Source organism: Ochotona princeps, chromosome 6 (assembly GCF_030435755.1).
Source record: "Ochotona princeps isolate mOchPri1 chromosome 6, mOchPri1.hap1, whole genome shotgun sequence".
In the NCBI taxonomy this organism is placed as follows: domain Eukaryota; kingdom Metazoa; phylum Chordata; class Mammalia; order Lagomorpha; family Ochotonidae; genus Ochotona; species Ochotona princeps.
The window spans coordinates 68,923,599-68,949,881 of NC_080837.1; the positions used below are offsets into that span (position 1 = coordinate 68,923,599).

The window sequence follows — 26,283 nt, forward strand, 5'->3', positions numbered from 1 at the left end:
TGGAAGAAGCTCTTGTCTCCCAGCTTCAGATTGGCACAGCTCCGGCTATTGTAGCCATTTGAAGAGTGAACTAACAGATGGAAGAGCTCTGTCTCTCCTCCTTTCAGCAACTAAGTCTTTCAAATAAAAATAAAATAAATCTTTAAAATGCACACACACATTAAAAAAAACGCACACACGCAAAGCTACTGAGGCTCTCTGGAAAAACAAGATCTTCCCCTCTCTCCTCCACGGACAGAAATGAAGTGTTGGTGTCTACCATACCACTGGTTCTACGGCTGATGGAAACAGAACAAGCAGTCAATATCCCGGAGGCCAAACGCAGGGTAACTGATTCTGCTTGGTGTGGACAAAATCTGAAAGGAATCTAGAGTTCAGATGGAAAAGAAAAAAAAAAAAAAAAAGGCTCCCTGGAAAGAAAAACAAAGAAGAGATTTTTCTAGGACTTTCAATCTTCTTATCTTGCTTTAGCACTGTCTACTATGAAGCTTAAACAGGCTTTCTACCGGGCGGGCATTTCCCATGCCGAACTGAAATTCTCACCACTCCACAAGGAGGCCTGTGTTGTCTCTCTTTTACAGCCGAGGCGTGTGCGGGTCAAACAGAGCACATGTTTTGCATCCGAGTACAGGACAGAGCTGAGAAGCAAGCTGAAGGTCAGTTGGCACCAAAGCCCGCGTGCTTTCAGCTCCCTCCATGCGAGGGCGGGGCCGGTTCTCGCAGCTGCTACTCAGCGCAGGGGGCGCGCAGGTTTCTCTGAGGCCCTCTGGGGCACCAAGGCTCTATTTAAAAAAGATATTAAAGACCCACCACCCTTTCCTCCAGTTATTTATTTCATGCTTCTAGACTATACATTTCTAAATCCTCTTAGAAATGCCTCTCTGGTTTTCTCTCCAAGGTTCAAAACATTTTAGTTAGATCTTTTTCCCCTAAATAGCTCAGTGGACTCATCAATTGTTTTTCAAATACATTTGGCTATTTCTAAGATGTCAGTGGGCGCCTCCATCCAGCAGCTGATAAATGTCCCAGTCACAGCTCCCCCACCCCGAAGGTCCTCCCAGGCACGCACACCACACAAGTCCCTGCCAGCTCGTCAACAGATGACCCAGGGGCCTGCTTTTCGTTATGGCCAGCTCTTCCCACCCCTCCCTGCCCAGGCCGCTCAGAAATGCCTCTCGGCCTCAAATTCGCTTCGTGAAAATCCCAAATACTCACTTCCCTTGAAGATTCACATTCAGCACCTTTTGAAACGCCTTGGGGGGTGGGTACCTGAAAGGTGGGAAGCCTCCCAATACCGGCTGCATCCTCCAATCCTGAGGCACACAGGAAGGCAGAACTATCTTAACAAGCTTGTCCTTCCTGTCCCACCCAACCCCCACCTGTTCCCACGGTGAAGTTTCTAACACTGATAACTGCAGCCACCATGATTTAAGAGACAACCTGCACAGACACTAATCTCATGGCTTCCCCACATTACTCCCGGAATCCTCCCAACAAAGCCTGGAGAAGACGGACGCTTGGGAGCTACAGAAATTACCTCAGGCCACACAACCTGACAGCCAGAAAGCCAACTGACACCAAACACCAATGCCCAGCACCCAATGTGTTCCCCCTCCTCTGTACACCTCAGCCATCCCCTCCTTCATCAGAAAGCATTTTCTTCTTCAGTCAAAATCCTGCTGGCCCATACCAAGCCAGAAGAATCCAGAAGGTTCTCTTTGCTGAGACAGCTTCCCCCTCCCGCCCCTTCCCATCCTCCCATCCCAGCAAGGGTGGGAAATAGGAAAATTTCGGGTAGGACAAAGGAAAAGGACTTCACCTCTAACCCCTTTCCTCCTGTCTAGGGTCAGATGGGCAGATCCAGAAGAGAGAAGAGAGAGCGGCCATGACAGGTCCACTCTAGGAAGGGAGGGGACCAGGGCTTGTGTCTTGACTAATGGCACTCTCTCCTCTGACTCCCTCCACTCCTATTCCAGTCAGTCTCCAAAATGAGGACAAGGCTCCAGGGAAAGCCACAGCTGCATGGCCATGAACCAGAAATCTCACTCACTCACACACACACAGGTGTTCCCTGATGGTCCCCCACAGGGACTCTCCTCCCCCACAAAACTCCTGGTGGTGAAGGGAGGGTCTCTCCAAGCCAAGCCAGCAATAGGGTCCTCTTGTTGAGCCAACACAGCCTGTGGCTGGAAATTTGGGCTTCTGGAACGTGCCAGAAGCCTCCAGCCACTGTGGCCCTGCCCAACTCTCAAACTGAAATTCTTCATTCCACTGTAGCACTGTAGCTCTCCCCGCCCCCACCCACCTCATGAGGCCCACTGAGTTTAAAAAATAATAATAATAAAACAAAAACTCCACACGATTAATGTTCAAGAGACTCCAAAGGAATCTGCCGGCCAAGTTTTCCTTGGCAAAAGAAAAACTCCATCTCCTTAACAACACCGAGTGAAAATTGGCCCTCGACTTCCCCTTGTGGGACCTGGCCCCTGCGCTCAGGGGTGTGCCAGGGAAATGGCAGCAGCCCTGAGCAACGTGGCCAGTAGTTGTGAAACCCGCGTGTTGTGGGGAGAACGGCACTCACCCTCAGCATTGGAGGTGATGTCCTCTTCCACACCCCCCACGTAGTGTCCTCCACTGGCAGGTAAGGAGGTGGGGACAGAGGCACGCGGCAGGCCCACTTCTGCACCGTCTGCAGGCCCGGCCCTCTCCGAAGGTGCACGCCCTCCATCGGGGTATGGTGTGGGGACTTCCTGGAAACCAATCTTCAAGTTCCCTGTCTGGTCCAAAGGACGGGATCGGGGCTTCAAGTCCAGGCCATCTCCCTCTGCTGGCCAGGCGGCTTGTTTCAGTTGAGTGGCAGATTTTGATGGTGGGTAGAATGGTCGCTGGCTTGATGCTAGATGTGGCAGAGGGGAGGCAGGCTCAGAGTCTGGGGGAGCCAGGTCCCCCACCACAGGCCCCAAGTTGGTGCTGGGCTGGAAGGTAACATCCACCGCAACGTGGGCGTGCGAGGAGGCGGCCCCAGGCTCGGCCGGCGGGTATTCCACTTCCTCCTCATTTTCCTCGTAATAGTCCAGACTCTCCTCAGTGTAGTCGGCCTTCAGGGCTGCAGCCTGGCTCGGGGGATGTTTCTGGGGAGCCGATGAGTGCCCTGCTGCGGGCCGGACATCGTCCAAAGGGGAGGTGCTGCCGACGTGGAAAGCCCACAGGCCCGGAATGCCCACGTTGCTCAGCCTAAATAAGAAGGAAATAGCTCATTTGTTATAGAAACATCTCCTGGCCCTACTGAAGTTTCATTTATTTTATCTATCTCTTTGAAAGGCAGGGAGACACACACACACAGAGAATCCATCCACTGCTATATTCCCTAAATGCCTGCAATAGCTGGGGCTGGGCCAGACCATGGCCAGGGTCCTGGGACTCCATCCGGTCTCCCATACCGGGGCAGCGAGCCAGGCACTTAGGGTGCACATTAGCAGCAAGCCGGGATTAGAAGCAGAGCCAGGACTCACCCCCAGGCATCTGCACATGGGATATAAGCATCCCAAATAGGGTCTTAGCTACTGTACTGCACACCCACCCCAGCCATTTTATTTCAACCCAAAGAAACTCTATGGGACCATATTTGGAATTTTCCTAGTGTATTAACACCACGAAATAAAAGGCAACTTACATGCTAAGCCAAAAACATCACATGGCAATTTCGATATAAATACCTTTCAACATTATGTTTCAAATACCTGACCATCAAGTTAAAAATCTGCTCTGCCATCCAAATGCCATATTTAAAATCTGGCTATTTGAAGCCAGCATTGTGACACAGCAGTTGGAACTGGGCCGATCCGAAGTCAGCAGCTTCTCCCTGGTCTTCTACAAGGGTGTAGAGGCCCATGGATTTGAGCCACCCTCTGCTCCGTCCCCAGGCTATAAGCAGGGAGCTGGATGGGAAGTGGAGCAGCCGGGACTAGAACCGGCACCCATGAGGGATGCCAGCAATGCAGGTGGAGACAGCCTAATACACCAGGGCACCAGCCCTTATATAAAAGAATCTTTAAAAGATTGTTTTAAAACTACAAAAATCTGGGTCTCTGAAGACCAACAGGGCCTGTGGGGATATTTTATCTTTCCTGTACTTAACAGCATGTAGCACACCCATGAGGAAAGTGTAAGATTAACAATCTGCCAAATCCTTCCACAATAACAGCCACCATGTGCTTTTGGTTCTCGGCCTGCCTCCATGCTAACTAAGGGTTCAACACTCTCCACTATAGTACGCAGCACAAGAGCAGTGATCATACCCAGTTGTAGAGGAAAGCGTAGGTTTAGGGAAGCGAAGTCTGATGAAATCATATAACAAATAGTTGGCAGAAACTGGACCTGTATTCTGTGGGAATGCCAAAGTCCATGTTCTAAACTTATGCAATGCAGTCTGGTAGAAAACCAACACACCACAGCCAAGCAGCACCTGAACGCTCGTGCCCTACAGAATGTGGAAGACATCTCACCATTCGCATGGACTGATTAATCTATCAGCTAACAATGAATTCCTGTTTAAAAAAAAATACAAAGGCAAAGGAACATAAATGCCTAGGTCTGAAAACCTGCTGAGCACACATATAGTTTAGGGGAAAGAAAATAGTTTAGTCAAGATGCAAGGGGGTCATAGGTGAGAAGTCTTTCCAGAAACATCTGGCAATAGATCATTCATTTTTCCCATGAGAGTAGATTATGGATTCCATTTGGTCTTCCAAATACTACAATCATCCATGATTTAAGAATCAAAAACATAATCCAAGGAGAACAATTTCTTGTAAGAGTTCCAAAACTAAGGGAGAAACTTGAACAAACAAGGGCCTGCTTGGCTTGAATACATCAAATTTTGTTCCCTTCTGGTGTCAATGCATAAGGTCATGCTCCAACTCTCCCATGTGATAAATTTCCCCAAAATCAACAACAAGGAATAAGAGTGAATGACTCGTGAGATAAGAAATTTCACTTAACTACAGAAGAATAAGAGACCTTTGCTCATTTGGGTAGGCACCCATTATGTTCATGTGGTTATCTACAGCCGTAATATTTTTCAATATAATTTGGGAATGTCTGTCTCTTTTATGTGTATATACCCATTTGCATATGTAACAAGGGTATTTTCAAAAGTTAATGGAAAATTAAAAGTTAAGTTTATTTTGGTATAAGATATTAAAATCTCTACATAATCATTTCACAATACACAATTTTAGATGAATTTTTGTGAGTTTTTTTGGGAAAGGCATAGAGACAGAGAGATCTTCCATCTGCTAATTCATTCCCCAAATGCCTGCAGTAGGCCGGGCTGGGCTGGGCAGGGCAGGGTAGGGCAGGGCTGGGCTGGGCTGGGCTGGGCTGGGCTGGGCAGGGCTGGGCAGGGCTGGGCAGGGCTGGGCTGGGCAGGGCTGGGCAGGGCTGGGCTAGACTGAGTTGGGCTGGACCGAGCTGGGCCGGGCTGGGCTGGGCTGGGCCGGGCCGGGCCGGACCGGGATGGTCTGCACCGAGCTGGGCAGGGCTGAGCTGAGCCAAAGCCAGGACTCAATCCATGTTTCCCATGTGTCAGTGACCCAACCACTTGAGCTATCACTGCTGTTTCCTGGAGTCTATAGAAGCAGGAAGCTGGAACTGGGAGCCAGAGCTGAGCTTCACATATAGGTACACCAACATGAGATGCAAGCATCTTAACCAGTCCCTTCCTATATGATGTGGTGGCTGCAGCAGCTACTGCGGCTCCTGTTGTAGGAGGAGCACAAGGAATGAAACTGTGATCCTGTGTGCAAAATGTGGGGAATTCATACAAGTAAATAAGAAAAACTAAGAAGATAAGAGAAAAATCTTAGAGATTTGAGGCTAGGGAGCTTATTATCACATGAGAGGTGCCACAGCTGTGAGGTTTCTACTCAGAAAACTATAAAGCTTCAAAATGTAGGAACATATAAATCAAGGCAGATAAAAAGATAAATAAAAGAATCTTATAGTTAAACATAAATTGCAATGCTGGTTTTGGTTATTGTACTGGAATGGCAAATTAACCAATCTGGGTTTATGTTACAACCCAAGGTCATTTGGAAAGCTCAGTGATAGAAATAATTTATTTCCTAGAAAGGGAAATTGGGCCACAGAAGGGAATTTGAGTACTTTCTTCTGGGGTTGTTGAGGATTAAATGAGAAGATCACATAAAATGCTTACTTAGCACATCTTCGTGTCTTAGTTATTACTGTGGGATAGAATGCGACAGTCTGAAAAGATGCCCACATGTACTCTCCAATTCAGCTTTGGAGGAGGAGAATACGACAAATATTAATAACACTATAATGTGTGACCCTCGTATTAACAACTTCTAAAGATCTACTTTTTAATTTATTTCAAAAGGCAGATTTACAGAGAGAGGGGAGACACATATGCACACAGGCAGAGAGTCCCTTTGCTGATATACACCCCAGATCTCAGATGGCTGCAAGAGACAGGCCTATGCCAGGTCAGAACCAGGAGCGTGGAGCTGCTTCTGCTCTCCAAGGGTCATCAGCCAAGAACCGGATTGGAAGTGGAGCAGCCAGGACACAAACTGGTGCCCACACAGGATGCTAGTGTCATAGGTGGCAGCTTTGCCCTTATACTACAATACTGGCTCCTATTTAAGAAAAACAAAACTAGAGGCCAGGATCCCATAGTAGCGCCGGTATCCCATGCAGGCACCAATTTATATCCCGGCTGCTCTACTTCCCATCCAGCTCCCTGCTTGTGGCCTGGGAAAGCAGTGGAGGACGGCCCAAGGCCCTGGGACTGCACCTGCGTGAGACCCAGAAAAAGCTCCAGGCTCATGGCTTCGGATCAGCTCAGCTCTGGCCACTGCAGCCATTTGGGCAGTGAACCCATGGATGGAAGATCTCTGTCTCTTTGTTTCTGCAAAATCTGCATTCCCGATGAAAATAAATCTTTTTTTTTTTTTTCAAGAAATTAAACCACATACCTTTTCTCAGCAATCCCAGTTTGAAAAACAAATGAGAATATGAGCAATACATATTATATTGCATATTACAATCATATACTGAACAGAAACATTGTAAACATGTTACATGGCATCAATAAGTTTTCTTTATGATGCAGTACTTTTCCACTGTAAAGTGGAAATGGGAATACAGACTGATCTCCAACTGAGCAGTGCGCATAAAACAGTGATCATATGGAGATGGCTCTGGGGGAGGAACGTTCTTCACAGGCTTTTTGGTCCCCACTGCCTCCTGTAGCCTGTGTGGACATCTGCAACGCGCTGTGATGCTAGATCTGTCTGCAGAGTTCAAGTAGCAGACAGTGTGGGACCTCTACCTTACAAATCTTTGTAGGTCAAGTGTTTGGCCTGCTGTGAGCTAGGTCAGAGGAGGAAGGCATCTTTGAACTCCCAAGTAGAAGGGGAGGTGGGGAGTCTGGGAGGGGCGGCAAGCTCACTGGAGCCCTATGGAGGCTGCCTGTGGGTCCTAAGACAGGGAAGGAGACCCGAGTCAGTGCAGAATACACAGGATCTTACAAATGTTCAAGGAAAATGTGTTCCATCAAAAAAACTACCTATGGGATTTCAAAAATGTTTCTTTGCAACCAAAATCAACTTCTCTTTTAGCTCTGTTTTCCAAAAACTTCTCAAAATGCTCTTGGTGCATAATTCAGAGCTGCAGATTTCTTGCTTGGATTTGGGTTTGGCCACTTCACTTTGTCATCACCAGCAGTTTGCTACCTTTCCCAAGTTCATTTGTAAGATCAAGAAAACAGGAGTATTTCTCTCCTGTCACCAAAGCAGCAAGTGGGAAGTGTCTGGGGCAGTGCATGGTAGACAATAGGTTCTCTGTTTAATGTCAATTCTGAGCACCCACTGCTGGCTTCAGCGTCCACCCTCCAGCTGCCAAGCAAAGCACACAGCATGGAAAGGGAAAGAATGAGTTAAAGAAGCCAAGAAGAAGATAAGGGAGGCCCGGAAGTAACCAAGGGATGCATCTGGTTTCTGCACCTGGATTCACCGGAAGCTGCCAAACACGACACTGCGTGATCTGAGCTGACAGATCACAGAGGTGCTCATCACTGCACCAACAGAGGAAGCCACTGCCAGCACTAAGCAATGGGTTCCATTCTGGCTATTTCTGGGGAAGTCAGCCAGGATGACTGAATCTAGATAGAAAACCACGCAGAAGGGCCAGCGCCATGGCCTAGCAGCTATAGTCCTCACCTTGAATACACCGGGATCCCATATGGGCACCAGTTCTAACCCCAGCAGCCCCCCTTCCCATCCAGCACCCTGCCTGCGGCCTGGGAAAGCAGTCGAGGACGGCCCAAAGCCTTGGGACCCTGCACCTGTGTGGGAGACCTAGAAGAGCTCCTGGCTCCTGACTTCAGACTGGTACAGCACCACCCGTTGTGGTCACTTGGGGTGTGAATCATCAGACGGAAGATATTTCTATCTCTTCTCCTCTCTGTATATATCCGACTTTGCAATAAAATAAATCTTTAAAACCACAGAGAAAATCTGAGAACTTCTTAAAATCTACCAGCCCATTTTCACCTTTTTTCCACAGTTATATAACTTAATTTTTGTTGTCTTTGTAGGCATGTCTTCAGTTCAAGTATAGGCTCAAATGCCATCGTTATTCCTTGGACATGAACAGAGGCATCCCTTGCAAGAGTTTAGGAACTTGGAAGACCGAGGCAACCCCCAGCTCAGTCCTCACTGCTGACCACAGAGAGGAGTTCCAAGTAGACTCAAGTAACACAGGAACTCACGGGGGCAGGGGGGGCTCCCCCTGCGGTGACTTCCCCTTGCCATCAGGAGACCCTGGGGAGACCACAGTCCATAGACTCTGTTTTTGGAAGGCTCAAATACAGCACAGGAATTCCATTCATCTGCTTGTCTACACCCCTAGCTGAGGTGCCATGGGGTCAATGTCCCTCAAGTTCCTGACAGCACAGAGTCCCAAATTGAGGCTCAAGTTCCTCCAGAAAGCATTGCTACGAGTGAGTGGCAGAGTGGGAGCAAAGTTGTGGGGAGTTGGGGAAGCTTCACTCGGGAAGGCTGCAGCGCTGTTACCCGACTAGAAGCCGTAACAGCACTGCTGTGTTGCACAGCACTTCAACTTGAATGGTTTCTAAAAGACTACCTCAGGTTCAAGCACAAGAGCAAAGGTGGTTAGGCCACAGGTCAGGGCACCCACCTCCCATGTGGCAGTGTCTGGGTTCAGCCCCAGCTCTGCCTCCCGACTCCAGCTTCCCACTAGCATGAACTTGGGAGGCAGCAGCGGCTCCAGTATTCACATTCCTGCTGCCCTCATGGGAGACCCAGGCTCAGTGCCCACCTCCTAGCCAACAGGGACATTTAGCGGGGAGCAGACCAGTGAATACAAGCGTTCTCAGTCCCTCTCCCTCTCTTAAGTAAATGGCAAAATATTTAAGTAAAAGATCACAGTATTTCCTCCTATGAAATGATTAACTTAAAAAAACCCCTCAATCCAGGCAATGACATTCCTGGACACTTTTATGTGGTTGCAAGAACAATGTTTTTTCTTTTTTCTTTTTTTTTTTTTAAGATTTATTTATTTTATTACAAAGTCAGATATACAGAGAGGAAGATCTTCCATCTGATGTTTCACTCCCCAAGTGAGCCGCAACGGGCTGGTGTGCGCCGATCCAAAGCCAGGAACCAGGAGCCTCTTCCAGGTCTCCCACACGGGTGCAGGGTCCCAATGCATTGGGCCGTCCTCGACTGCTCTCCCAGGCCACAAGCAGGGAGCTGGATGGGAAGCGGAGCTGCCAGGATTAGAACCGGCGCCCATATGGGATCCCGGGGCGTTCAAGGCGAGGACTTTAGCTGCTAGGCCACACCACCGGGCCCAAGAACAATTTTTTTCATAGCAAGCCTTAGTAGCTCTGCAAACGCATGCACACATATACTGCTCTATTTCTGGTAACTACACCCAGTAGGGCAGAAAAAATAAGGGCCTTTTATACTGTGAAGAGTTTGATCTTCCCAGGTCTAATCTAGCTCTTGGTTTGGACATGGGACCCTCAATGTCCTTGGGCCGCTTGAGTTTGGGTCTTGCTCAAAGCCCTTCTGTCCCATTGGGAAGGCCTCAAGCTGGTGGTACTCACTGGTAGAGGTTTTTCACAGACTGCTCATTGCGAGTCAGGCTGAGATACTGTCCTTCCCGCTTCGGGTCGTCGGTCTCGCCGCGGCAGAAGCCCACCCGAGCTGGCAGCTGCAGCTGGACGTTGTAAGCTTCCTTGGGGCGAGTTCCAAAGAACTGAAGGCCGTTGGCAGGATACAGAAAGAGGGCGTAGGCATCAGACGCGTCAGAGGCCAACACTGCCTGGAAAGTGTTCAACTGTGAAAAGAAAACATAGGGAACCTCCTTAAAAAAATAAACAGAAGAAGGAGGGGAAAAAAAAAAGCCCTGAACATAAGCAAAGCATCACAGAGCATGCAAAGCATTTCTCCCTTTCTTAGAACTTTTTCAACTTATTGTAAACAACATCCTGGTAAAATAAAATCTTCATACTGCAAATACGATTTTAAAGACTTTTTTTCCTTTTTATAAAATCATAGCATCTCTTAACAATTTGGATCAACAGTTGAAATATGTAGAGGCAAAACATAGGTTTAAAAACTACTTTCGAAGTTTTCAAATCTCTCTTACCCCAACCTCTTTCAGGACTAACAGCACGTAGCAGAACCAGCTCAGCAGAACCATTCTCGGAGAACAGCCCTGTGTCAACCCTAGGTCCCAGGAAGCTCACGTCTGGATCATTCATTCAATTAGCTGTCTCCCATTCGCCCATCACATGTAAACACTGTCTTAGGTACTGGCTGAGCAAAAGGCCTTCTTCCTGTTCTCTTTTCCTTCTCATCTGCTATTTCCTATTGTAGAGTTTTCCTCAGGTCACAGTTGAGGAGCCAGAGACCCAGGAACCAGCAGATATGCCCAAGGCCAGAGAGCAGGTGCAAGGCAGGCCAGTGGGCCTCCAAGTCCCAGCCCTGCCGCCGGACCCCTTCCTTGACCATTGCAGTCCGGGGCATCTGTAACATGGCCCAGGCTCATGCTACACCTTCAACAACTAATTAAGGGTCCCTTAAATAGTTCACCACTGCCTTTGATGATTCTACATGAAGGAACTCAGAAAAGTACATGAGGGCAGGGAGAAATGGAATTATAAGTTAAATTTATTTGGGGGTAGAAGCTTTTTGAAACCCATGGAGAGCTTTTCGTGACATGCATTCATCATGGATGCTTCGAGGACTCTTGGTTCTGTACTTGGCTCCGTTTTGTCAGCACCTGGAATCCCTCCAACCCTGCTGGAGCTGTCTCTCAGGTACCACCCGTCCAAGCCTGTTTTCTAAGCCTCCCAACATGGCTGTGGCATTTCTACTTTGCATCACCTCACTTTGATGGTCAGGTGCTTGCTGTTTGGGAATGCCATTCATTTATTCACTCATACCCTGAACAGCCAGTGCACCAACCTGCCCTAGACACTATGCTCTATGCTAATGGTGCCAAAGGGGAAGGCCCAAGAGTACTCCTCAGTGAATGTTCAGCAGCCTGACTGTAGGGACCAGTGAGGAGGGTACATGCCCAGGGCCTGCCTCGAGTGTGGAAGGTTCCTGGGAGCAGCCCAGCAATGTGAACAAAACTGGTAGGAGCCGGGTGGGCAGATGGAACCTGAATCAACCCAAACTCAACACCCAGATCCTGAGGATCGTTCTGGAACATCCCTTTGACTTTCACATTATCAACAAGATGCCTTTCTCCCTTGGCCTTCATCCATCTCTCCACGCCCTCCTCCCTGTGTGGGAGTATTTCAAAAAGAGAGTTGGCCAAGAGCTCTCAGCCGACCTCTCTCACTACATCACAGTCCCTTGACACTCAGTGCGGGGGCTGGAAAGACAGTTTGGAAAGATTGCTTCATGTAGAGTGCACTGGTGAGGAGGACTCACTCGCCGGGGTCACATGTTCCCCATGGTGCACCAGGAAGAACCTGACGCTGAAGTGCAAAAAAGCACGGGGAAAGAACGTGTCCTTCTTTGGTGCTGCCCTAAGCTGCCCTGCTACGCTGGCCCAGTTCTTCTCCACGGTTCATTTTTCCACCCTAGGCTTAATTTTATAGTCCCAAGGCTTTGCTGATAGGATGAAAGAACCAGGCTTAGCATGCTTCCAGAAAAGTCAGCCACTGTGCCAGTTCTCTTGTCACCTTGCGCTGCTGGTTTTGTTTTCCTTTGTATTCAATCGGGCCCCTAAGTAATAGATTCAGAGCATCTCTTACTGCTGTTCTTTCCTCGGCAAAGTTAGACTTTCATGCAAACAAAACGCGAGGAATGCTTTCTTTCTTATTTTTAAAAAGGTTTTATTTATCTTTATTGCAAATCGAGATTTACAAAGAGAAGGAGAGACAGACAGAAAGATCTTCCATCTACTGGATCACTCCTTAAATGACTGCAACAGCCAGAGCTGGGCTGATTTGAAGCCAGGAGCGGGAGCTTCTGGGCTTCCAATGCCTTGGCCTATCCTCTAATGCTTTCCCAGGCCATAAGGAGGGAGCAACATGGGAAGTGCAGCACCTAGGACATGAACTGGGGTACACAGGGGATACCAGAACTTGCAGGTGAAGGATTAGCCAGTTGAGCCATTGTACAGGCCCTTGTTTCTTACTTTTAAAGCATGTATTTGCTTAATTATTTAATTGAAAGGCAGAACTTCAAGAAGACAGAGAAAGGGGGAGGGAGGGACAGAGAAAAGGGGAGGGAGAAAGAAAGAATGAATGAATGAATATGAATCATTTGTCTGCCAGTACACTCTGCAGATGGCTGCAACTGGCTCTGTGCCAGACCAGGAGCCAGGAGACTCCTCCAGATCTCCCATGTGACTGATGGATGCCCAAACACTTGGGTATCTTCTGCTTTTCCTAGGCCATTAGCAGTGAGCTAAATTCAAAGTGGAGCATCCAACACATAAACTGGCACCCATGTGGGATGCCACTACAGCACTTCACTAGCTAAGTCACAACACTGGCCCCAAGGAATGTTTTCTAGAATTTGTGTAACAGCCCAGACAATAAAAGTGGTGACAGTAAGGCTAGATCTCTCATGTCCAGGATGTGTCTGTAACCTTTGTTCCTGTAAAAGTCTCAAAACGGGAGTAAGAATACTTCTCATAAGGAAATGTCTCATTGCGGGATGATGGCCTGCTGTTCCTCCACAGCTCATGCAGCAGGCTGACTGCCCCAAACTGGTTCTGGCACATGGAAATGGCAGAATTTGTTTGCCTGGTTCAATGGTTTGCTATTGACAGGATGCAGCTCTTACTGATTGGATAGTTTAAAAGTGTATGATGCTTCGCCTATGTTCATAGCAGCACAATCTACAATCGCAAAAACCTGGAAGCAGCCAAAATGCCCATCAATAGAAGACTGGATAAGAAAGCTATGGTTCATCTACTCTATGGAATACTACTCAGCTATTAAAAAAAACGAAATGCAGTTCTTTGTGGACAAATGGGCCCGACAGGAATCCATCATGCTAAGAGAAATGAACCAATCCCAAAAGGTTAAATACCACATGTTCGCCTTAATCTGAGATGAAAAGATGACAACTTGAAAGATAGTACCTGTATATTGTAATATTAGTGCAATCTCTAACAACCTGTATCCAATGCAATAAGATAACACGATATAATCTATAAACCAACAATTAATGTCAGAATATTTAAGATCTACATCGAAAAACTGTAAAACCTACTATACCCTCAATATGCTACGTTAACCTGTAATGGGAAGGGAGTGCAGGGAAATCTTTCAGGACCATAAAAAGAGTGAGAAAAAAGTACAATATAGCCTATCAAGATCAAATCTGGTAATTCATAGGCAACAGACTCAAAGCGGCACTAAACAACAATAAAACTACTATACCAATGCATGAGGGAGGAATCGGGTGCGATCCTGACAACCTTTCAACAGGAGGTCATGTGCGTGGAGCAGGGGGACACTCCAGAGTGGAGCAGGTGGTAAGGAGGAAGCTTGGATCCCAACCACGAAGACTCCCAGACCTTCACCACAAACTATTAATACGAGCAACAAGGACTATATCCCAACTGCCAAGGAGGCCACAGGGAATTGGATGCCCTTGGAGGCTGAGTACTCTGAGGTCACCCACCCCCAAGCGGAGCTTCCGCAGGGGATGGAAGAACTCCAAACACTACCGCGCAGAAACCAACGTCATCGGAAAGACAACCAGAAGCCCTGAGCGGTCCGCAGACACAGAACAACAATAAATGTCCTTCGGGACCAGGGAGGAGAGCTTTCTCTGGTCTGAGCCTGGCTCTACCTCTGGACCCCCGCCCTCCATCGCAATGACCATCGGGATCGCTTCGAAAACCCCTCACGGCAAACAAACAATCATACAAACTAAAAAAAAAAACTAAAATAAATAGACAAACAACAGAAAGTAGAGCTTGAAATCTGACAGGAAAGAGCTGGCGTGGATTGGCTCATGCCTTGCTGGGTGGGACACAAAGATTAGTCACTCCTCACCATGGTGTTGAGGATTTTCCTGCACACCCCCCCCCAAAAAAAATGTTCTGCACCTTAAATGTTGACAAATATCTTGTTAGAGTTACAAGCCAGTCTAGATTATCCCAAAATCTGCCAAGATCAACAAAATTGTACTTCAACACAACAAATGGCTAAATACTGAAATGAGGTAGACACGAGACAGCTGAATGGTGCCCTGTAGCCATTTTAAGGTATATAGCAGCCAGTCCGGTCCTGTATATAAACTAGGGTTGAGATGTCAATGAGCTAATCATGGGTTGTGGTTAGGACTTGCTTTTTTTTTTTTTTTTTTAACATACTGGTTACTCAAAACCATGTCAATTCCATAATGTTGCAAATTGCTGTTGATGTTATAGTGGGACTCTTAATTGACTGTGATGATATTATACCAGCTCTAACTTCGGACCAGAAATGGTCTCCCCAAGAAACTGTTCAACCCATCTGGACAATAAGTAGCTGGACTCCATGCTTGGTATATGTTTGCAAGGAAAGAATCTTGATTGAATTTGAACCGTAATGCTGCATCAAGGTGGAGGAATCCACCAGGGGGGAGAGGCGTGGGGAGGGGTGGGGGTATTCCCAGAGCCTATGAAACTGTCACATAATGCAAAATAATTAATAAAAATATAAAAAAGTGTATGGTGCTTAAACTGATTGGCTGTTTGTGTTTCATGCCACTACAGTTGATTGGATAATTTGTATTACGTACCAGTGCTCTCTTAGTTGATAAAATCATCATTGCTTCAAAATCCCTGAATACAACTGATCAGAACTCTTCCTCTTCCACATGTGGTGGAATGCAACAGCTCACCAGCTGGACTCCTGAGCTTCTAAGCGTCTATCTCTGGTTCATTTTGGGGATAGATTTGGTCCACCTGCAACATTTGTTGAAGCTAGCAAACCATAACTTACACCAATGTAAACAAAGGCTGTTCTGCCATGTGGTTATATAATGCACACTATATCAATTAAGTGGACTTAATTGTTTTAGAATTTTACTTTAGTCAGAATAAATGCAGTTTGTGTGTGGGTATTTGGTACAGCTATTAAGCTTCCCACACCCTATAGTAGGAGTGTTGCGTTTACACCCCAGCTCCACTTCTAATTCCAGTTTCCGGCTAATGAACACTCTAAGAGACCGACACATTCTCCAGAAGTGATAACGGCTCAAGAACTGGCTCCACACACCAACATGGGGAGCCCTGATTGAGTTTCCAGCGCCTTCTGGCTTCAGACTGGCCCAGCTTTGGCCACTGTGGACATCTGCAGAGTAAATGAATACATGCGAGATGTGTCTGTCTGCCTTTCAAATAAAATGAAAAGAAACAGACTTTTTTAAAATAAGATTTATTTTTTTGAATTGGAAAGTCAGATCTACAGAGAGAAGGAGAGACAAAGATCTTCCATCTGCTAGTTCATTCCCCAAGTGGCCATGACAGCTCGAACTGAGCTGATCTAAAGCCAGGAGTCATGAGCTTCTTCTGGTCTCCCTTGTGGAAGCAGGGTCCCAAGGCTTTGGGCCATCCTCTACTGCTTTCCTGGCCACAAGCCTGGGGAGTTACATGGTAAGTGGATCAGCTGGGACATGAGCCTGCACCCATATGGGATCCCAGTGAATGCAAGCTGAGGACTTTAGCCACTAGGACACTGCACTGGGACCAAGAATTGAAAAACAAAAACACAAAGAACAAAGAACAAACCACTCAAAATAATTCACTGAGGTAAGGAAAAGCCATCAGGGAAAAAGAAAGAATCCCATTCTTAAATGTTAAGCTTTCACAGTTGCCAGCCAGATTGCCCTAAGAGCGGGAGAAGTCTTGATTCTAAATGCAGATTTTGTAAGACCAGGGGTTCCTCTGGCTGGGAAGAGCTGCAAGGCACGGAGGAGGTATCTTCTGAAGGGGAAGCTCTGGCTTTGGCTGGGTATTTAGCACAGTGGAAACTCACCCAGTGACTGCCACATACCATCTTTTTTTTTTTTTTTTAATTGTTGTTTGTTTCAAAATTGTTGTTTGTTTTTAATTGTTTATTTTTAAATTATTGTTGATGTTGTGTTGGGGCTTTTAACTGATCGGGATGATATTCTGCCAGCTCTGCCTTCAGACCAGGGATGGTCTCCCCAAGAAACCGCTGAATTTATCTGGACAATAAGATGCTGGACTCTATGCTTGGTATACTCTTGCAATGAAAGAATCCTGACTGAATTTGAAATGTAATACAGCAACAAGGTGGAGGAATCCACCATGGGGGGAGGGCACGGGGAGTGGTTGGGGGAACCCCAGAGCCTACGAAACAATGTCACATAATGCAACGTAATTAATAATAAAAAAGATTTATTTATTTTTATTGCAAAGTCAGATTAGAGAGAGGAGGAGAGACAGAGGGGAAACTCTTCCATCCAATGATTTACTCCACAAGTGGCTGCAACGGCCAGTGCTGCCCTAATCTGCAGCCAGGAGCCAGGAAATTCCTCTAGGTCTCCCATGCACATGCAGGGTCCCAAGGCTTTGGGCCGTCCCCGACAGCTTTCCCAGGCCACAAGCAGGGAGCTGGATGGGAAGTGGGGCTGCTGGGATTAGAACCTACGCCCATATGGTATACCGGTGCGTTCAAGACGAGGACGTTAGCTGCTAGGCTACCGCACCAGGCCCCCACACACCATCTTTGAGACAAGCCATATTTACAGGTGCAAGAGATTCATTTTCTTGTCATACTCAACTGGGCAGGTTACAGAGGAAGAAAACAAGTTCCTTTCAAATAGGTCTTCTGACGGCAGAGCACTCACCACAGGATCTTGGGTTTTCAAAAACCATTCCTACATCACGACAACCCCGTGAATGTCTGGTCAGATCTACTGGCTTCTCCACCCAGCTGCTAAGAGGCCTGCTTCAGGCAGCCCTGGAGGGCTTCTCCCTGCAAAGCACCCCTTGTGCGCCTCCCAGCAGGGAAAGGTCCTCACATTCCCAGCTAGGGCCTCTGGGAGGCGAAATCCTCAGATGGGCTGCCAAGCCCTCCACAGGGGTCACCACTTCCCAGCTTCCCCAGGACCCCAGAGGGGGGTGAGGGGGGAGGGGGAATGAAGGGGGCAGACAGGGAAGGGAGCAAGCGACAGGCCAACAGCTGGCCCTCTTCAAGGGTCCTGCCTGCCTTCCTGTTATCAGAGACAAAAGCCAGACCAAAGCCAGGAAGCCAGCAGAGGTCTGCCCTTCCCGCCTAGTAAAGGACATCACCACTCGGTGCCAATGTGACACTTGCCAGACCTGGGCTGATGGATCCAAGCCACGCCCCTCCAGAGCTTCTCCCTTTGCAGCTCCTTTCATCAATAGCAGCCATCTGACAAAAAAAAAAAAAAAAAGCAGACCAGGGCCATCTTGCTCCCCAAGAGTGAAGTACGAAAGGAAAAGGAAAAAGAGTAGGGTGACTCCTTCAGGGGGTCCCAGCGTTCTGCTTCTTGTCTTCCTTAGGGCCCATGCTGTACCTTCAGCAGATGAATGACTAAACAAATCATTAAAAAAATTTCAAACATAAGGGGCTGGCACCCCGGCACACAGCAGGCTAAGTCCCCATCTATGTCACCAACATTTCATATAGGCAACAGTTTAGGTCCCAGCTGCTCCAATTCTGATCCAGCTCCCTGCTTACGGCCTGAGAAAGCTGCAGAGGATGGCCCAAGTCCTTGGGCCTCTGCACCCACATGGGAGACCTGGAAGAACCTCCTGGCTCCTGGCTTTAAATCAGCCCAACTCTGGCCACTGCAGACATTTGGGGAGTAAATCAGTGAATGAAAGATCCCTCTGTCTCTCTTTTGCTAACTCTGCCTTTCAAGTAAAAATAAAATAAATCTTAAGAAAAAGGGCAGGGGGTAGGTGAAGAGGGGACTTCTCTGGTAGCTAGGAACTTGAGCTGTTACAAGGCGGTATCCATGCCTCCATCTTTAAAAAGAAAACAATTTCAAAATAAAAGCTCAGTGTTATCATGTGCCTAACAGAAAAGCCTCCGGGCAGCTGATTGACCACAGGACTTGAGTACTTTTCAGGCCATTTCCACCCCATGGCCCTGTTCTCTGGGTCCCAGCAGCTCAGTCTCAGATTCAAGGCAAATCCTCCCAGACACACAGCAGACCTGCCCTCTTCGGGAACTCGGCTGCAGAAGTCCAAAAGTTACCATGAAGGCCTGCATCTGGTCTCCGATTCCCCACTTGTAAACCAACCCTTGGTCAATGCCCATCACCGTTCAGACCAGGGCATCAGGCCCCTCTGGGAGGACTTGCTTGGGCAACCTCCTAAGCCTCTGACGTATGTCACTTCCATGACTCCTCCAGCTGTTTGCATTCTCACACCCCCAGCTTGGAACCCTCTCTCACTACCTCATCCCCCACACCCGTACGTACAGCCCCTTCAACGCAACTTAAACTCCAGGTCAACAAAACACTTCCCACCTCACACAGATCTGTGTAACTCAGTTCTTCATGACCTCATTCCTAAAATGACAAACTACTCCTCACCTCAAAGGAGACGCAGCTAAACACCAGTCCTTTCCATGCCACCCATCAGTAAGTTCTCTGAAGATCCACACCATGATTTACTCTGTTGACACACCTATAACAGTTCCAAAATATCTCAGATTCATTGGGTTGATAAACTCTATTTGTTCACATTTTTTTTTTCAGATGAAATTACATCTTGACATTCCTGCAGTATCAAAAACAACATCTGGTCATGCCCAATGCCAACACCGACGGAGAGAAAAGGAACCACCTGAAATTATTTTAAATGGCAAAGATGCCATTCCTCTGATATGGTCACAGTTCTAGTAATTCTGCAAAACAAGGTTAGCATGCCAAGAGTGAAGAAAGCCACACAGAGCCACACTGGCCCACAAACAAGAGAGAGGACTTCCAAAATCTACTCCCAGAGACTGATTAAAACAAGAACTCAAGACCCAGGGCTCTTTCAAAAGAACTTTCAACATAGGTGACTGAAAAAAAAAACATCCTGGATCCAGAGTCCTCACTGCCTTTCTAAATGAAACAAATTCTAAAGCCAATCAGCATACCACAATGTCTGAAGAATGACTTTAATTAACAAAGTAGCTGAGGGATGGAATCCACCAATCTTTCCCTACTCTAACACTCTTTGAAGAAAAATCAACTGACTAGAAAAACATGGCAGATCGGAAAACTTAGTCTGTAAGGAGTGTTTACGCGAAGAGTTGATATCACAGCATGCTTAAAGGTGAGACAAACCAAGTTTCCAGAATCCATTTTTACCAAGCCAACGCAGGGAACGCAGGATGGCTGAGCATCTGTTTGGGGACCAGAATGTGTCATGTCAGTTCGTGTCCACTACAATCCTGTAAGGCACTGCCTCCCTACTTTCCAGACTGGAAAGCCAAGGCTGTGGCTTGGTCAGCTTCTAACGCCACTGGACAACCCCTTAAAGCCACTGCTTGCTTCTTGATATGAGAAGCTTACTTACATGCTGCCAATATAACTGGGACAGATAACTTTTTTAAAAAATTTCAAAGCAGCTCTGATGAAACTGGGGCCTCCAGGCGATGACACAACCTCATGACCTCCAAGCCTGTGAGAAACCGCTCATTTTCCCATTTATCTTGCTCAACTTTCCTGAAAAAGACAGCTACAACTGGATCCTCTGCTGAGAACTGGGATACTAATTTGTGAAAGACTGGCTTCAAAGGTGCCCTTTGCAGATTTCATTCCAAATTCATTCTTCCTTAGAATGAAATGTGGGTCCAAGGAATCTGACGCCAATGCCACCCTGAGACAGTAAGAGCCAGGCCTTATTGACAAAACACCTTTGGGAAAGGTATAATTCTCCACCAACACTCCTTAAATCAAGGAAATAATGCCAGAAAAGTCTGAGTATAAGCCCCAAACAAACAAAATCAAAAGAACCTAAGAATCAATAAACCTGTATTCAAAATCTGCTTTCAATTCGCCAAGCTGGACCAAGGCCTTATCTCCTATTTGCTACCATCTGTGAAACGCAAACAACACTTTCTGTTAAATATATCTATTAGGATCATAATAAGAAAAGCATAGTAAGATAGTGAATAGAAATCAACAAGACATTTTAAACGAATAGCATACATAATACACATCAAAATATGGTGTCTACACCTCCTCCAAATGGCGCACACACGAAAGAGTTCTAACAATTTAAAATAGTTTGGAAGGTAGCCCACTGACAAGGAAGCAAGGTCAGTCTCCCCCCACAACAGGGTCTGCCTCTGCCCCATGGCCTTTACAGCCCCACGTCCGTCACCCTTTCTCTTCTGAAGCAACACAATCGGCAAAACACATGCAATCGGCACACGGTTTACACGTCACAGGGCATCCTTCTATTAGGAATGTTCTACCACTCAACACAGATTTAGAGTTGCTTTCTCACTGGAGCCCCCTCAAAAGGCAGGGCTAGGGTTAACCCATCCGAGACCAGAGGCTACCATGCTTACAGTGAAAACTCCTCAAAGTGCCTCCTAAACAAGGAGAGCTTGGAGGATAAGAGGCCGTCCTTTCACACCATCTGTCTCAGGACTGACATACAGTAAGTGATCCAAAATGGTCTTTCGGCTAATTCTTGCCTGTGTTTCAATGTAAATTATTTATCCATATATAAATATGCCATGTTTGAGATTTCTTTTTAACAAAAAAGTGTAAATTAACAGTAAAGTATGGGCAGTGGTAAATTCTAAATTAGTGGGATTATAAATCATTTGCCTTTTTTTTGGGGGGGGGATTTTTAGTGAAAGGTAGAGTTAGAGAGAAGGAGAGGCACAGAAAAAGAGATCTTCCATTTGCTGGTTCACTCCCCAAATGGCTGTAACAGCAAAGCTGAACTAGTTTGAAGCTGGGAGCTTCTTCCAGTTCTCCCACATGGGTGCAAGGGCCCAAGCAAACACTTGGGCCATCTTCCGCTGCTTTCCTAACACATTAGCAGGGAGCTGCATCAGAAGTGGAGCAGCTGGAACTCAAAGCAACACCTGTTTGAGATGTCAGCGCCACAGGCAGTAGCTTTACCTCCTAAGCCATGGTGCTGGCCCCAACTTATGATTTCCTAATGTTCTTCTATAGTTCATTTTGATAGTTCTTTTGATCGTTCATTTTAAGTCAATTTATGAAGACTCACACACAAAAATGATCGAACGAATGCAACACAACAAATGCAGTCCTGTCTCGCTCATCTTTGCAGCCTCTCCAGTCTTCCATCTGGCCCAGTGTCCTGCACAAAGGTTTGTCTGTTTGTCTGAATGGAATGTATTCCATGAAATCATAATTGAGTTGTCAAAACTCATGCACTTTCAAAGCTATCCAACAGTGGTGAGCATCTGGACTAGTGATGAACGCACAGTCTGGGATGCTGGCTCACCTATGACAGTGCCTGCATGGCATCTCAACTCCCTTCCTGATTCCAGTTTCCTGTTAATGTCCACCCTAGAGGCAACAGGTGATCACTTGGGTAACTCTTCCCTGCAGTGCACACAGGAGAGCTGGACTGAATTCCTGGCTTCCACTTTCTACCTGGTCCATCCTCAGCCATTATAGACATTTAGGGAACAAGCCAATGAATAGAGGTTCACACTCTTTCTCTCTGCTTTAAATAAGTAACTAAAACAATGAAGCTATTCAATCAATAAAACTAGATGTTGCTTGACCAAACTGTTGAATGGTAAAAATTCCCAAGTTTTATTTCTAGATCTTTGCTTAGTATGACTTGTAGGAAACAATTCTCTCACTCTAGAGGAAAACTGAACAAGAGTCAGCACTGGCGACAGGTGTTCGGATCCCGGTTAAGAGACAACTTGGGATGCTGGGATCCTTGTCTGGTGTGCTTGGATTTGAGTCCTGGCTCCGTTCCTGACTCTGGCTTCCTGCAAGTGTGTGCCCTTGGAGACAGCACGCGGTGACTCATGCACCTGGGGCCCTACCACTCATCAATGACTAACAGTTTCCAGCTATTGAGGGCATCTGGGGAGTAAACCAGCAGATGGGAGATTTCCTTCTCTCTCTCCGCCTTTCAACTAAGTAAAACATACACATAAAAAGATACTAAAAAGAATGGTCACCATCTTGAGCTAGTCAGCATCAGCAGGCAAGCTTCCTAACTTATTAGGGGAATACAGGCTATCATTCCATAGCTAACAAAACATTTGAATTAAAATAGGAACACATCAGCAGTAGGGGGTATCAGAAAGCTGCTACAGGCAACAAAATCTCATTTAGACATGAGAAAGTCCAAGAGATCTAGTTAAAACTGATAATGCACTAGTCGTCTGTGGGGAGAGGTGTTTGGCATAGCAGTTAATATGGGTACCTCCCACAGGAGAGCCCCGGAACGCTCCCTGCCTCCAACTCCTAACTCCAGGTTCCTGTGGACGCAGGTGTCAGAAGCAGCAGTAAGGCTTGCATAACTGTGTCCCTGTTACCCCATGAGAGCTGCATTATGCTCGCGGCTCCCAACTTAAGCCTCACCTGTTGGGGGTAACTGGGAATGAAAGAAGCTGATAGGAGCTAGACCTCATTCTCCTATTTCTTTCCCTCCCTCCCTCTCCTCCTTGCAAGCAAAACCAACAAATCTGTTTAAAAAGCATTTTTTTTTCAGTGCTCTCACCACAAAAAAACTGCTAGGTTTAAGTAGGACCACACTTGTTCATTAGCTTGTTGTGGCCATTCCGACTGCATTCATCCATCAAAACATCCTGTTGTTTCTCATAAAGGTCCACAATGTTTATTTCTGAGTTAAATATAAAAAAAGGACTTTCTAAACCAGAGATAGAAGGTTGGTGTTCCACTCTTTAAAATACGAGAGCTTAGACTGAAGTTCAACTTCACACAAGCAAGCCTGCGCCCGCTCCAGGAACAGGGCAGGCTGCCACATACTAAGCTACCCCGGCCCCGCCTCATCCATCTGCAATGTCCCAGTGCTGCTGCCAAGCATCCCAAATACGAGCCTGGCTTGTCTCCCTTTCTCCAAGTAGAAACCATCAGATTTAGGACGGTTTTCTGTAAACCAGAGAGCATATCAACTGGTACCTGGACAGTGATTTGGCCAAAGGAATCAAAAACCTTATTAAAAAAAGAAAAAAACAAAAAACAAAAAACCACCTCCTTGCGGGCCTGCCCAGCGCACTTCCTGGAGCATCCACGAAAGACATGCGTAGAGGGTTGCACTTTTCAAAAGGTGCTTCAAGGGATCATTTGTAATGACGAAAAAAGAAGAAATGATTAACCTTAACTGAGCGCAATGTCTGAGTCAACCCGCTGGTTGGAATACCACGAAGCCACCGATAACAATGCTGCAGAAACACAGTTATTAACATTGAACCCTACTCACTACGTGTTACTCAACAGAAAACACCAAGTTGCACAACCGTGTGAACTCGCCACTGTCAATGGACAGCAACTGCCATAGGCATGGGAGAAAAGTCTGGAAACCTTACACATAAAACCGTATAACACTGCTAGAAAAAAATGACTGGCTGTTCTTTTCCAAATTCCTTATGTTATCTGATCTTTTTTTTCCTTTCAACCAACATTTAATTAGAAAAGCCCGTACACTAAGAGGTAATCCTAAAAAGCAACCAAGCTTTCTCTAGGCCCGCAGCCCCTCCCCCAGCTCCCAAGCCTGCTTCTTCAGAGAGCAAACCCCTGGCCCGGCTTCCGCTCACTTTTTCACATCCAAGCCACTTCCCCCTCCTCGCCCCCCGCCCACCCCCGGGGTCACCCAGAGATACAGCAGGATCAGAGCAAGAGCTAGCGAGCGCACTCCAGAAACTCAGGCCAATCCTTGGCTTCCGGCCCAGAATTCCAGCCCAATCTCCAGGGGCTCAGCACAGCCAGCAACCCCTCCTCTCCCGGTCACAGTCACTTACCTCCTCGGAAGGCGCTGCCCCGTGCCTGACCTCCTCGTAGGCGCCCACCTGCTCCCAGGTGGCCACGAAGGCGTGCGTGGGGCTGAAGGAGGCTGCGGCACGCGGGAAGCCTGTGCGCACGTAGCGGGCGGCCAGGCCCAGCACGGCCGGGGAGGTGTCCTGGCGGTACAGCACCCGTCCCCGGCCGTGGCTCGTGTCGATGTCGGCCAAGAAGGGGGCGATAGCCGGGAAGTCCGTGGGGAAATCGTCGTCTACGTACTGTGTCTCCCTGGGGAAGTCCTGGGTGGAGATGATGCCGTTGGTGCCCACCTGGGAGAGGAAAGGGACGGGTGGTGAGAGAGGCTGCAGCCCGAGGACGGACACCGCCGAGTCCGGACGTGTCCCCACAGAAGCAACTGCTGCCCCGGCACGACTTTGGCAAAAGTCCCACACTGTACAACAGCTCCAGGGCGCATTGCAATTTGCTGACCCCCCGCCGCACCCCACGGCTTGCCCAGCAGGAAGCCCTCACGTCCCTGGGGAGAAGGCTGGCAGGTCCAAGGAGGAGGCCCCGGGGCCCTGCAGACGCTCTCGGGCTCCTTGCGGGGCGCGCGGCAGACCCCCTCCTCCACTGGGCCCCAAGCAGCCGCAGCTAACGGGATGCGGTGGGCCTGGGTTGCCACAGGTCTTGGCTTCCCAGCTGCAGCGGGTCAGGTCACCGCGTTGGGTGAGCCAAGCAGGGGCGCACCCCGGGACTGACGGCGGGGAGAAGCCGTGACAGCTGGGAGCGAGTGGGGGACTCCTTAGTCCCTTCCCAAGCTAGGGGCTTCCAGGAGACAGATACACAGCTGATTCCCCGTCCCGGTGACCAGCGCGCCAGGAGACTCACATAGAGATGGCTGAACTGGCCGTCGTAGAAGCGCAGGGGGACGGCCAGCCGCACGGCCGAGCTTTCGTCGTCGCCCTCCGGCAGGAGCTGGTCGCCGAGCGACTCCCCGTAGGGGAACAGCTCGTCCGGGTGCAGCGCCGCGGCCCGTGACAGCAGCAGCACCCACAGCAGCAGCTGTGGCGGCGGCGGCGCCCGTCCGGCCGCACGGTGGCCCGGCATGCTCGCTCGGCCCGTGGGCAGCCCGGCCGCTCCGTGCGTCCCGCCCGTGGTCCGCGGCGTGCCGGCCCAGCTGCCTGCCCGAGACCCGGGCGGGCGGTCGGCGGGCGTCCGCGCGGTGGGGACTCCAGGCCCGCCCCGGCGCGCCGATTGGCCGAGGCCCTGGGCCTGGGGCCAATCACCGGCTCTGAGAAAGTCTGGCCGCGGGCCCCACATCTGGTTCTGGTTAGGATTAGTCGAGGCAGCGGTCTCGGGAGCGGCGGAGTGGGCTGCGAGGAAGCTTGCTGCTGGGCTGGGCTGCGCTGCACCCCGGCCTCGCCCCTCGGCCGCTCGGGGCTCCCTCGCCATCCCAAGTGTGTCCCGCCCCGGAGATCCCAGCGACCGGACAAGTTCCAGGGCAGCGAGGCTGGAGGGGGCGACCGATGCGTACAGGGTCCAGCGCCCGCGCGCAGCCACTGACCCCCGGGATGCGGGGGGCTCCAGCGACGCTGCGGTACCCGTCGGTACCCAGGCCCTTATGAGGACCAGGTGCTATTGGAGGTTTTCGCAGCCACCTCGGCCGGCCGCCTGTCCTCTCCCCCGCCCCCTCTCCAAGGGGCCACTGCTGAGTTCTGTCCCCTCCGGAAACGCCGGCGCCGGAGGCGCGAGCACCCCACCCTCTGAAATGGCCGCGGGTCGGCTCGGGCGGTGCCTCCCCGGG

At 48.6% G+C, this 26,283-nt stretch overlaps 1 protein-coding gene across 2 annotated transcripts in view; it reads right to left on the bottom strand.

The window, feature by feature from the left end:
* NID2 (nidogen 2) overlaps positions 1-25,946 on the bottom strand; it is a 71,601-nt gene extending 45,655 nt beyond the window's left edge. For both annotated transcript variants that reach the window (XR_009245645.1, XM_058666431.1), the window contains exons 1-4: positions 25,368-25,946; positions 24,500-24,808; positions 10,157-10,389; positions 2,582-3,234 (exon numbers count right to left, since the gene is read on the bottom strand). Coding sequence is in view for 1 of the 2 variants with exons in the window: in XM_058666431.1 (XP_058522414.1) it covers positions 2,582-3,234; positions 10,157-10,389; positions 24,500-24,808; positions 25,368-25,931 (1,759 nt within the window). In the remaining variant the exon portion in view is untranslated. The remainder of the gene's footprint in view (positions 1-2,581; positions 3,235-10,156; positions 10,390-24,499; positions 24,809-25,367) is intronic.
* Positions 25,947-26,283: the final 337 nt, after the last annotated feature.